Source organism: Schistocerca gregaria, chromosome X, assembly GCF_023897955.1.
Source record: "Schistocerca gregaria isolate iqSchGreg1 chromosome X, iqSchGreg1.2, whole genome shotgun sequence".
Classification (NCBI taxonomy): domain Eukaryota; kingdom Metazoa; phylum Arthropoda; class Insecta; order Orthoptera; family Acrididae; genus Schistocerca; species Schistocerca gregaria.
The window spans coordinates 255374417-255388725 of NC_064931.1; the positions used below are offsets into that span (position 1 = coordinate 255374417).

A 14309-nucleotide genomic window follows, 5' to 3' on the forward strand; every position below is an offset into this window, starting at 1 on the left:
TGGTCAACAAGTGTCGCCAGTGCCCTTGAATGTGACAGTCACAAATGCATCAGCTGTAATAAAACACCCAAGGTCATTTGAAAGTTGCCTGTTTCTCTCACTGACACCCAACTCGTCATTCAAATTATTTTCACACTCATATAAAAATGGAACTCACTGTTCTTATCACCCCTTTGGGACCATTAAGTATTATGTGAATATGGGTTTTCTAGTGGCATGTGAGATGTCCAAACAACTTTTGGGATTACGCCGGGTGCTGTCTCCACTGATATTCAAGGAAAATTAAATCCTCGGTAGGCAGGTCTACGTGGACCAAGAACCATAATATGGCTTATGCAGAGACACAACACACATCCTACCTTCTAACGTTCCCGAACATAACATAAGATAACCAACATCAGAAGTTATCCATAGAGAATATTAATTTATTAGTTCCTCCAATATGGATTATGTTGATTCCACCACTGTTGTTCAAGTAGTGAAAAGCTGCTCCAGTTTCTTATTTTGGAACTTTATTAAGTTTATACGACCAGTTTCGGACTTTATATTAGGCCATCATCAAGTATATCTGAAATCCAAATATTAATGCACAATATAATGGACATACAGATATTTCTTGTTTTTTATAATAGGTGAGAGGCAATGCTTATATATCCACAGTAGAAGTACACAAATAATATACAACTTATACTCTGCGGCAGAGAAGCAACGTCAAATAACAAAAACATTAGAAGTCAAAGTAATTTAAAAAAGTTTTGCGCCCAAGGACATTACGAGAAAAATAGATATCTCATAGTTATAAAAATTAATTTATTGTAAAAATGAGCAACCATCTGCATAAAATAAATTTTATTTCTTTACTGGTTTCAGGCTTATAGTGCCCTTCTTCAGAAGACTTTAAAGAAAAATAGTCCACAAATAAGTACAAGATAGATAAAAATTTAAAGTCAAATAGATGGTACATGTTTGGAATCATCGCATTATTAGCGAATGTCAAAAATAAGTAGGTGTATGCGGCATAGTACTGTAGATCAGTAAAATACAAGAACAATATTTAATACAACATTAAAATGCATTGATGTAGGAAAAGTTTGTGGGTGCCTAAATATGGATCATAGTACATGTATAGATATAGTATGAGAACAACAAGAATGAGTGAAGACATCATCCAGGAACTGGAGCTAGTAGGGCAATAACATGCATATATACAAGTTAGTCTCTGAATGGGAGTGAAAGGAAGAAAAATTAATAAAACAAACACTTAAGCAACTATAGTTGCCATAAAACATAGACAATAATGTAATTGGATATAATTAGCATATCAAGTAATCTATAATATTCTACATATTAATGACAAACAAAATAAGTTAGTCAGAAGGATAAAATGTTTATTCATAGTAAAAGAATTAAGGTTTATACAGAGATATCACTAGGACATTACATAATCTGCAACTAGACAGTGTTTTTACTCAAACTGATGAATGCAACAGAAACAAAAAGAGTTTATTAAAAAGAGACATGTTAAAAAGTTAATGCACCTTAGATCTAAGAAGTGAAACGAGGCTGTGTCTTCGTACCTACATTGAACTTCTTATTTTATAGTAAAACTATTAATAAGACTGAATTGCTTTGCTGCAACATGATAGCAAACCATCACTCAAACAAAATAATCTTGCAAAACTAATTTCTAGTGTAAAGTTAGGGCTTGACTCGCTTTAAAATAGATATGAAAGAAGAATCTAAAGTAGCATGTGAAATGAGTGATATTGTCGACAGAAATGTGGTCTCTATAACTAAGTTTACCTCTGCTAATGGGAGGAATCTGAATGCCACTAATAAGAAACTTAAAAGTAATGATGCAATAGTGATCAAAACAGACAAAGGCATACAGAATAAATAATTTTTTGACGCTAACAGCATTAAACTAGCAAACACTAATCTAGCAGATGCTTGTAATAGAAAAAATTAGGGAAGCACTTAACACTAGTGAGCGCGTATTTCAGCCCAAAGATAAGTGCAAGCTTATTTATATGAATCCTGGTACTCCTTCACTCAGAGCACAAGTTAAGATTCATAAACAATATTGGCCATTTAGACCAATAGTTAATTCAGAAGGCACAGCTGCTTATCAGCAGTGTAAAAAAATTAAAAGTTTAATTAAACAAAATTTATAAATAACAAAACATGTATACAATGAAAAATTGTATAAAATTTATTGTTGCTCTTGGTAACACTAGATGGCCTAACTCTGTCTTCGTATCATTTGATATTGAAAATCTATATATAGATATACCCCCCCCCCCACCCCCCCCCCCCCCAAGAACCATGGACCTTGCCTTTGTTGGGGGGGCTTGCGTCCCTCAGCGATACAGACAGCCGTACCGTAAGTGCAACCACAACGGAGGGGTATCTGTTGAGAGACAAACGTGTGGTTCCTGAAGAGGGGCAGCAGCCTGTTCAGTAGTTGCAGGGGCAACAGTCTGGATGATTGACTGATCTAGCCTTGTAACACTCATCAAAACGGCCTTGCTGTGTTGGTACTGCGAACGGTTGAAAGCAAGGGGAAACTATGGCCATAATTTTTCCCGAGGGCATGCAGATTTACTGTATGATTAAATGATGACGGCGTCCTCTTGGGTAAAATATTCCGGAGGTAAAATAGTCCCCCATTCGGATCTCCGGGCGGGGACTACTCAAGAGGACGTCGTTATCAGGAGAAAGAAAACTGGCGTTCTACGGATCGGAGCGTGGAATGTCAGATCACTTAATTGGGCAGGTAGGTTAGAAAATTTAAAAAGGAAAATGGATAGGTTACAGTTAGATATAGTAGGAATTAGTGAAGTTCGGTGGCAGCAGGAACAAGACTTTTGGTCAGGTGAATACAAAGTCAAATAGGGGTAATGCAGGAGCCGGTTTAATAATGAATTAAAAAAATAGGAGCGCGGGTAAGCTACTACAAACAGCATAGTGAACGCATTATTGTGTCCAAGATAGACACGAAGCTACGCCTACTACAGTAGTACAAGTTTATATGCCAACTAGCTCTGCAGATGAAGAAATTGAAGAAATGTATGATGAAATAAAAGAAATTATTCAGATAGTGAAGGGAGACGAAAATTTAATAGTCATGGGTGACTGGAATTCGGTAGTAGGAAAAGGGAGAGAAGGAAACGTAGTAGGTGAATATGGATTGGGGCTAAGAAATGAAAGAGAAAGCCGCGTGATAGAATTTTTCATAGAGCACAACTTAATCATAGCTAACACTTGGTTCAAGAATCATGAAAGAAGGTTGTATACATGGCAAAAAGGTGGGAATTAATGGAGATGGGACCTGGATAAACTGAAAGAACCAGAGGTTGTACAGAGTTTCATGAAGAGCATAAGGGAACAATTGACAGGAATGGGGGAAAGAAATACAGTAGAAGAAGAATGGGTAGCTTTGAGAGATGAAGTAGTGAAGGCAGCAGAGGACCTAGTAGGTAAAAAGACGAGGGCTAGTAGAAATCCTTGGGTAACAGAAGAAATACTGAATATAATTGATGCAGTGAATGAAGCAGGCAAAAATGAATACAAACGTCTCAAAAACGAGATCGACAGTAAGTGCAAAATGGCTCAGTAGGGATGGCTAGAGGACAAATGTAAGGATGTAGAGGCTTATCACACTAGGGGTAGGATAGACACTCCCTACAGGAAAATTAAAGAGACCTTTGGAGAAAAGAGAACCACTTGTATGAATATCAAGAGGTCAGATGGAAACCCAGTTCTAAGCAAAGAAGGGAAAGCAGAAAGGTGGAGGGAGTATATAGAGGGTCTATACAAGGGCAATGTACTTGAGGACAATATTATGGAAATGGAAGAGGATGTAGATAAAGATGAAATGGGAGATACGATACTGCATGAAGAGTTTGACAGAGCACTGAAAGACCTGAGTCGAAATAAGGCCCCGGGAGTAGACAACATTTCATTAGAACTACTGATGGCCTAGGAAGAGCCAGTCCTGACAAAACTCTACCATCTGGTGAGCAGGATGTATGAAACTGGCGAAATACCCTCAGATTTCAAGAAGAATATAATAATTTCGATCCCAAGGAAAGCAGGTGCTGACAGATGTGAAAATTACCGAACAATCAGTTTAATAAGTCACGGATGCAAAATGCTAACGCGTATTCTCTACAGACGAATGGAAAAACTGGTAGAAGCTGACCTCGGGGAAGACCAGTTTGGATTCTGTACAAATATTGGAACACGTGAGGCAATACTGACCCTACGACTTATCTTAGAAGCTAGATTAGGGAAAGAGCAAACCTACGTTTCTAGCATTTTTAGACTTAGAGAAAGCTTTTGACAACGTTGACTGGAATGCTCCTTTCAAATTCTGAAGGGGGCAGGGGTGAAATACAGGGTGCGAAAGGCTATTTACAATTTGTATAGAAACCAGATGGCAGTTATATTAGTCGAGGGGCACGAAAGGGAAGCAATGGTTGGAAAGGGAGTGAGGCAGGTTTGTTGCCTATCCCCGATGTTATTCATCTGTATATTGAGCAAGCAGTGTAGGAAACAAAAGAGTTGGTATTAAAATCCATGGAGAAGAAATATAAACTTTGAGGTTCGCCGATGACATTGTAATTCTGTCAGTGACAGCAAAGGACTTGGAAGAGCAGTTGAACGGAATGGACAGTGTCATGAACTGAGGGTATAAGATGAACATCAACAAAAGCAAAACGAGGATAATGAAATGTAGTCGAATTAAGTCGGGTGGTGATGAGGGAATTAGATTAGGAAATGAGACACTTAAAGTAGTAAAGGAGTTTTGCTATTTGGGGAGTGAAATAACTGATGATGGCTGAAGTAGCGAGGATATCAAACGTAGACTGGCAACGGCAAGGAAATCGTTTCTGAAGAAGAGAAATTTGTTAACATCAAGTATAGATTTAAGTGTCAGGAAGTCTTTTCTGAAAGTATTTGTATGGAGCCTAGCCATGTATGGAAAACATGGACGATAACTAGTATGGACAAGAAGAGAATAGAAGGTTTCGAAATGTGGGGCTACAGAAGAATGCTGAAGATTAGATGGGTAGATCACATAACTAATGAGGAGGTATTGAATAGTATTGGGGAGAAGAGGAGTTTGTTGCACAACTTGACAAGAAGAAGGACCGGTTGGTAGGACATGTTCTGAGGCATCAAGGGATCACAAATTTAGCATTGGAGGGCAGCGTGGACGGTAAAAATCGAACAGGGAGACCTAGAGATGAATACACTAAAGAGATTCAGAAGGATGTAGGTTGCAGTAGGTACTGGGAGATGAAGAAGCTTGCACAGGATAGAGTAGCATGGAGAGCTGCATCAAACCAGTCTCAGGACTGAAGACCACAACAACAACAACATATTGATATACCTCTTGCAGAAACGATCCAATTTATTGATAATAAATTTAAAACAGAAAACATTCTCAATAATGAACAATTAGTGGGATTTGTTTGTTTATTGCACACTGCACTTGAATACAATTTTTTCTCTTTCAATAGTAAACTGTATAAACAAGAACATGGACTACCTCTGCGCAGTTATTTAGGAGCCTGTATGGCCGATATTTTTATTAACATCCAAGAAAATAAATATTAATGAGTTCCTTAACACTGACAAAAATATCATGTTATACAAACGATATTCTGATTATATGTTCCTTATGTACCAAGGGCTGCCTGCTGATATTCGAAATGTTCAGGAAACTGTAAAGAGTCTACGTAATAATATCAATTTTACCTATGAATTACTAGATGATGTAGGTAGTATTAATAACTTCCATTTGTCCATCAAGATCATTTCCTTTGATATATTTAGGAAACCCACTACTACTGATAGTACTGTCATCCAGAAAGTCATAAAACTACCTGTTTTAACTCTGTGATTGATAGATTGCTTCAAATTCCACTCCCTAATGGTGCTGTTCTGAGAGAGTTGCAGTATTTGGAATATGTGGCAACTGACAATGGCTATGATGCTAATTCAATACAAATTGAGAAACCAAATTATATAGCTGTTCCTTTTCTTGCTGTCCTCTGTTATCAAATTGCCAATGTGCTTAAATATATGGTGTTACAGCCCAGTCAATTACTTGTTCACAATGAGCAATCGATAAGTAATGAATTAAATAAATACAGAATTTATCAAATGAACTTTGAAAATGACAAAATCCATGTAGATCAACTTTTGCTCAGCACCTCATTAATGAAAGACACAGAGTTCTGACTATTGATAACTTAAGCATTTTACATTTTGTTAATATAGAAGCACAAAAATGAACCTCATAGAAGAAATATAAATACAAAAACTATTTAGGCTACATGACTGTAATTTATTAAATGAACACAATTATTTAAAAAACATTTTTTCGATTGTACGAGGTGGACAATAAAGTAATGAGACTGATGTGGGAAAAAAAAGTTGGTTATAGTTTTAGTCAAGTTTAGTGTTGTCTCCTTCAAATTAGTTCCCTTCTGATTGCACTCACTTTTTCTAGCGCTTCTGCCATTGGTTTTAACATTTCTGGAACTCATCTTCTGTAATATCCTCTAAGACCATCGTCACAGCTTTTTGGACATCTTGTGTTGTTTGAAGATGGTATCCCTTGACCGCCATTTTGAACAATGGAAATAGAAAAAAGTTGCACAGAGCGTTATCTGGTGAATAAGGTGGCTGTGGTAGTACTGAAATTTGTTTTGAGGTTAAGCGTTGCTGTACTGACAGAGCAATATGGGATGGTGCATTATCGTGATGCAGAATCTTCAGTTATTACTAGACGAACCCTTTCTCGATTGATGTTCAGTTCTTCTGCAATAATTTTCACGGATAACCTTCGATCAAATCGTACAAGTTCACACACCATGGTCAAGTTCACATCCGGCCATGAGGTTCATGATCGTCCACTGCGGTCTTCATATTCAACATTCGTTCTGCTTTCACTAAACATTTTATGCCAAAGAAAAAGGTGAGCTCTTGACATAACCTCCTCTCCAAAAGCCTTCTGAAGTTTACTGTAAGTTGTCGTCTCGTTTTCACCCAATTTAACGCAAAAAGAAATGGCATACCATTGCGCAATATTATGTGGTTCCATTTCCGTGACGACAGACACAAACACATGTTAACTTATTACAGCACAACTCATGACTGAGCAGTTGCATCGCTGTGCCACTTGGACTAGAAGCAGCTTATAGACCTAGGTAAAAGATATTGTGCCTACGCAAGCCTGCAGTGTTGCTACATCTTGCAAAGAAAATAGGTCTCATTACTTTATTGTCGCATCTCGTATATCTATGCACATAGGAGATCCTTGATTTATTACTTTAAATTTGTAATACTTACTAAACAGTAACATTGGTCTGAAACTGCAGCTTAATCTTTTGACGTATAACTGTCTTTTGTAAATCATTAAGTGCAGACATTACATGCATTAATGTTATTATTTCCCCTATTTATTCACATAAAGTTTCCCCTCCCACCTAGATGTTATGTTTTCCCTCCTATTCCCCACACCTACTTCCCTGAACCTCCCTCCATATTTTCTCTCAATTAGTCCATTATGATCAGAGTGGTTCATAATTGCTTTCTGATATATACTTTATATTCTTCCTTATATGCAGATAATTAGTTATAGAAATATATCAGCTTTCATAGGTACAACATTATAATTCAGTAAGTCATAATCAGAGCTACAATCATTTGATTGCAGTTATAATTAATGGCTATTTTCAGTAAGTTACAATTAGTATGTTATTTACAATAGTCTGCAGAGAGTGGTTATAGTGAGGTATCAACTAATTATCTAACAGCTACACCTTATCATTCATAAGAAAGTAGCAGTTATGAGCCAATTTCTTTTATATCACATCTCGTCCTCGCCTCCACCATCCCACCCCAACAACTCTTTGCGCCCCCCCCCCCCCCCCCCTCAGGTATCCCCCAACCTCACGTCCATGTGTCCAAGTTTTGCTCACACAGTTTTACGTAGCATATATCGTTTAGGTTCTTTCTTTCTTCCCCACTTTTCTGTTTATTTAAAATCTTCCCTCTCCTAATATCCCCGCCCCTGCCCCCCACATGTTTTTTTTCTTATACTTGTCAACTTCGACTGCAATGCTTTATAATCAGTCTATGACATATAAATGCATTCTCTCCCCTAGGAACAGATAATTAGTTGCAGGAATCCAGCAACAAACATTGACATTCGGTAGGTCACAGTCAGTGCTACAATTATTTGACTGAAGTTGTATTCAGTAGGCTGCAGTCGGTAGGCTTCAATCAGTACGTTAGTTTCAATACTTCGCAGATAGCTGTTGTAATCAGATCGCCACTAATTTGCTATTTACAGCCAGGAAGTCATTTATAGTATTTCAAGCAGTATAACTTGGCCATATACTGTTGTATTTAGTTGCTGTTAGTTAGTAACATACAGTTACATTTAAACAGGTGTTCACAGCTATAGTTAGTCAGCTGTTTACTGTTTGGTAAGTTTGTTACATGTAGTTAGTGTTTATCTCTTTAACACAGCTTTTTTCAATAAATAGATCTATAGTTACAAGTTGTTAGTCATCTCGAGTTATAAATGGCGATTCATTTTTAGCTGCAGGTGGATAGCCACTTAAATTGCCTGGTAGTTATGTATTTATTGTTACAGACACTAAACCGTCTACAACTAACAAATGATGATTCATTTTTGCCACAGGTGGTTAGCCATATATAAGCAACGAGCCATAGGCATCCAATTTTTGTAATTACTGGTGTTTCACTTTATACTTACAGGTAACATTTTCGATTAACAAGTACTTTTAATCATTGAACGTCACTCAGTCAAACCTGTTGTACTTCTTTCACACAATTACTATGAATGTCGCTAGTTACTATTACTTCAGTACAATTTTGTACGCATTCCTGAACCAGTTATTTCATTATAACGGACATTTAGAACTATGCCTTCGTCTTTTTCTTCTATAGCTATTTTTGAACTTTCATTTTGGATGCTGATTAGGAACTGCTTCTCTGCTTACACCATTTACTCTAGGGATACGCTACAATTCCCTACGTATCGCTTACATAGGGATCGTGAGGATAAGATTAGAATAATTACTACACGCACAAAGGCATTCAAACAATCATTCTCCCCGCGCTCCATACGTGAATGGAACAGGAAGAAACCCTAATAACTAGTACAATGGGAAGTACCTTTTGCCATGTACGTCACGGTCGTTTTCAGAGTTCAGATGTAGATGTAGATTTATTGATTTTCGTCCCATGGTGCGTCTCGCGCGTTGTTCGAGCAGGAGTATTTACTGTGAGCACACTGACCTCTCTACACCAGTTCAGCGACGTGTTTTAAAACTTACCACACAATTAGTATAATGACGCTAGTTACAATTGTTTCACCAATAGTATTTCCAACGTAGCATATCTTATGGTATTAGTTGTTTCACAGTAATACACTCCTGGAAATAGAAAAAAGAACACATTGACACCGGTGTGTCAGACCCACCATACTTGCTCCGGACACTGCGAGAGGGCTGTACAAGCAATGATTACACGCACGGCACAGCGGACACACCAAGAACCGCGGTGTTGGCCGTCGAATGGCGCTAGCTGCGCAGCATTTGTGCACCGCCGCCGTCAGTGTCAGCCAGTTTGCCGTGGCATACGGAGCTCCATCGCAGTCTTTAACACTGGTAGCATGCCGCGACAGCGTGGACGTGAACCGTATGTGCAGTTGACGGACTTTGAGCGAGGGCGTATAGTGGGCTTGCGGGAGGCCAGGTGGACGTACCGCCGAATTGCTCAACACGTGGGGCGTGAGGTCTCCACAGTACATCGATGTTGTCGCCAGTGGTCGGCGGAAGGTGCACGTGCCCGTCGACCTGTGACCGGACCGCAGCGACGCACGGATGCACGCCAAGACCGTAGGATCCTACGCAGTGCCGTAGGGGACCGCACCGCCACTTCCCAGCAAATTAGGGACACTGTTGCTCCTGGGGTATCGGCGAGGACCATTCGCAACCGTCTCCATGAAGCTGGGCTACGGTCCCGCACACCGTTAGGCCGTCTTCCGCTCACGCCCCAACATCGTGCAGCCCGCCTCCAGTGGTGTCGCGACAGGTGTGAATGGAGGGACGAATGGAGACGTGTCGTCTTCAGCGATGAGAGTCGCTTCTGCCTTGGTGCCAATGATGGTCGTAAGCGTGTTTGGCGCCGTGCAGGTGAGCGCCACAATCAGGACTGCATACGACCGAGGCACACAGGGCCAACACCCGGCATCATGGTGTGGGGAGCGATCTCCTACACTGGCCGTACACCTCTGGTGATCGTCGAGGGGCACTGAATAGTGCACGGTACATCCAAACCGTCATCGAACCCATCGTTCTACCATTCCTAGACCGGCAAGGGAACTTGCTGTTCCAACAGGACAATGCACGTCCGCATGTATCCCGTGCCACCCAACGTGCTCTAGAAGGTGTAAGTCAACTACCCTGGCCAGCAAGATCTCCGGATCTGTCCCCCATTGAGCATGTTTGGGACTGGATGAAGCGTCGTCTCACGCGGTCTGCACGTCCAGCACGAACGCTGGTCCAACTGAGGCGCCAGGTGGAAATGGCATGGCAAGCCGTTCCACAGGACTACATCCAGCATCTCTACGATCGTCTCCATGGGAGAATAGCAACCTGCATTGCTGCGAAAGGTGGATATACACTGTACTAGTGCCGACATTGTGCATGCTCTGTTGCCTGTGTCTATGTGCCTGTGGTTCTGTCAGTGTGATCATGTGATGTATCTGACCCCAGGAATGTGTCAATAAAGTTTCCCCTTCCTGGGACAATGAATTCACGGTGTTCTTATTTCAATTTCCAGGAGTGTAGAAGCATACAACTTTGCGCACGATTCCTTTCCTTTTTAGTCATTTCCTGAACCTTCATATTAGCTGCTAATGGAGAATTGTTTCTCCACTTACTCCAGTTACAGCTTCCGGCCCCATGATACACTTCACACTTTGTTTTCACCGACAGATTCCCTGCTAGCACGCTGCTGACGTCACTGTATCTGTTTCGGCAATTAGTCCCTAAACTTCCCATTCGTAGTGCCACATATAGTTTGCATTAGCTTATTTTAATTATCATTAACATGTAGGATTTTATACATTAGTTAACACGGTGGTTACGGGCACTGACATATTCGTCTATATTTTATGGCAGCTATAGCTGCGTAAGTTTTTATTTATTACTTTTTTTTTACATTATCCCCCACTCTAAGACCACCTGTAGATATGCATGTCGTTAGTTGATTAGCTCCAGTTCTTGCGTAATGTCTGAACTTGTTGTTTGGTGTCCTTATATTTGTACATGTGCTATAATCCATGTACAAGCACTCCATAGCTCTTTCTACATTAACGCATATTGTTCTTGTATTTTCATAGGACTACTGTACTATGCTGCACACAACTGTTTATTTTTTGACGCTCGCTAATAATGCTATAATTCTAAGTATGTACCCTCTTTTTGTCGTTAAATTTTTAAGCTTTTCCTTTTTAAATTTTCTAATATTCTTATGTGGCTTGTACTTCTCTGTGATATATTTTTTGTACAGTCTCCTGAAGAAGGGCACTTGGTGCCTGAAACGAGTGAAGAAATAAAATTCCTTTTCTGCAGCTGGTTGCTGATCTTTTCAACAAACATACTTACAATTGCTGAAGATGGATAAAGCACTGCAAATTCATTATTAACGGTCGAGTAAGTAGCATTGCCTCTATTATTTGACCAGTGAGAGAGCAGGTTTGGGGAGAGCGCAGGATTCCAAGCAGAATTTGGGCGTGTTACCAACCGAGGACTTAAGTTTCCTTGCACCGCGCTCTCTCGGCTCATTTTTAGCTTGAAAATGATGTAATGTTCGCCTGTCGAAATGTAGGCGATTGTCGAAGACATCACCCGCCTGCGTTTCCGAAATTGTTTGAACAGTAGGTGTGATGCCTCTCTGTTTTTGATTCATTCTTTTCAACTCCTGTGTTTGGCATCTCTTTCTTATTTACGTTGCTAATAACTTATTGTTGCTATGTTAGGAATGAAGACTATCATCGAATGTTGACTTCAAAAAATCCTCTAGATAAAATTTTCTATTTAAATAAGTTACACCGAACGATGGGATAGCACTAATCCTTTACTAGAACACGGCGTCTGTGCCAGAATACAAGCAACACTTGCGGTATACCTCTCTAACAAACGACTGTCACTAGATCAGGTGCTTTATACTTTGTATGCATTATCAACGGTCGATCCTAGTACCTTCGTTATACGCTCATGATTTCTGATAGGAAATACTTAGGCAAATGGAACAAAAATCTCTTTCTGACGCTAAATTAACATTGTAAGTATTCTCACAAAATAATTACCATTATTAGGGAAAATCAGATTTACAATTGCACGTATGTGTGCTGACACATCAAAATCTGTCCAGAGTACTCACATGTTGCTAATGCTGTCTGCAATTCCTCGTGCAGTCTCGGCTTCTCCACCAACAGAAGAAGTGTTTTGTAGAGTGTACCTCAGCAAATCCATGTCAGTTTCCTAGAAACAGCACAAACAATAATTTCTTTAATTGGGACTGTACTGGGTAGTTGCAGCTAAGCCTCTTGAAATATATAATATTCTGAGCTGAATACAGTCCACTGTTAAACTTCTTGCTATGACCTTATTGTTATTACTATTTTCTAGGCAAGGCACTTCCCATTGGTCCTGCTTATACATCGTATGTCCAAAGTAGCGTTAACACACTTAAAAATAAATCTGTCATCAACCCGAAGATTGATTTGAACACCAGAATGCTTTACTAGGCATGGTCCAGTTGGAGACTGTATGTCTTTACCTTTGTCTGACCTTTGAACTGACTCACCCTGATGGTTATAGGGGGACATTCAATTCAGCGTGAGCTCCGACCCACGATACAGCTTAGCATTTTTCACATTTGCAAATCATTTCCAGGGGTGAAAAAAGAGATAACTGTTACAAATAAAAACTGGGACAGAGTGAGGACTGAACCTTGGACCTTTGTATTTATTGTCTTACACTCAGTGAACCAGCGATTGACAGCTGTAGTTCTTCATGAAAACGCTTCATGACACCGACACAAGACTTTCGACTAATATTCCTAGCGTACACGTAAGTCTCCCAAACATAAAAGTGAGGAGCCACTGACGAATTAGAAGAAAAAAAACAACAACAGAGAAAATTGTGTCCTGGAAACTTGGTACGATACAATAAGAATTATCGACTACTTCCAGAAAAAAAGAGTGGATGTAAACATTGAGACCATAAGAATGTGGACTGAGATACGAGCTTGTCGAGGATCTGCAACGCGAGAGATCGCCGCAGCAGTTGGGAGTTGTTTGCCCTGCAGTGGGCGCTAATGACTAACGACGGCAACAGTATACAGTCATTCAAAATGAAGGAAATTTAGTCCATATACACTGTTGACTCACGTTATTGAGGTCACCCTGCTTGCATTTCAAGTACCGGTTTTCTTCAGCACACATCGCAGCTAAACGAATCGTACAAGGCGTAAGTAATACTACCAACTGTTTATATAGGTCCATGGGTTCAAATGGTTCAAATGGCTCAGAGAACTGTGGGACTTAACATCTGAGGTCATCAGTCCCCTAGAACTTAGAACTATTTAAACCTAACTAACCTAAGGACATCACACACATCCATACCGGAGGCAGGATTCGAACCTGCGACCGTAGCGGTCGCGCGGTTCCAGATTGAAGCGCCTACAACCACTCGGTCACTTCGGCCGGCCGGTTCATGGGTATTTTGATACATATTGTGCACAATGTTTCCCACAGCTGTTGGAGTCGGCGAGTCGTAATATCCACACGTTGAGTATTATCACTGAGCAGATCTCACAGATCTATAATTGTGTTGCGTTTGAGGAATATTGCGGCCAGACAAAGTACCATGAACTCCTTATCATGCTCCTCCGTATATTTCATGGCACTTTCTACAGTGAACCATGGCACGATATCTTAATGGAAGATTCATCAGGAGAGACAGTCTTCCTGAATAGGTGATCGTGGTCTCCGAGGATTGATTCATAACCAAATACGTACTTTCCGCATGAATTAACGGTCCTAGAGATTATCATAGAAACGTTACCCACATTATAAATATGCCCACATCACATTTTATCCTTCCAGAAAAGGTTGCGGTAAGTTTATATTACTTGTCCAGCACCGGTGTATCCGGCTAACCAACACTTTAGACGTTAGCGCAGCGCAA

General features: G+C 40.0%; 1 protein-coding gene across 1 annotated transcript in view; it reads right to left on the reverse strand.

Moving 5' to 3' along the window:
- LOC126299349 (uncharacterized) overlaps positions 1–14309 on the reverse strand; it is a 353572-nt gene that overhangs the window by 167328 nt on the left and 171935 nt on the right. The window contains exon 2 of the mRNA XM_049991202.1: positions 12499–12599. Within this exon, the coding sequence (XP_049847159.1) occupies positions 12499–12590 (92 nt within the window). The 5' untranslated portion in view covers positions 12591–12599. The remainder of the gene's footprint in view (positions 1–12498; positions 12600–14309) is intronic.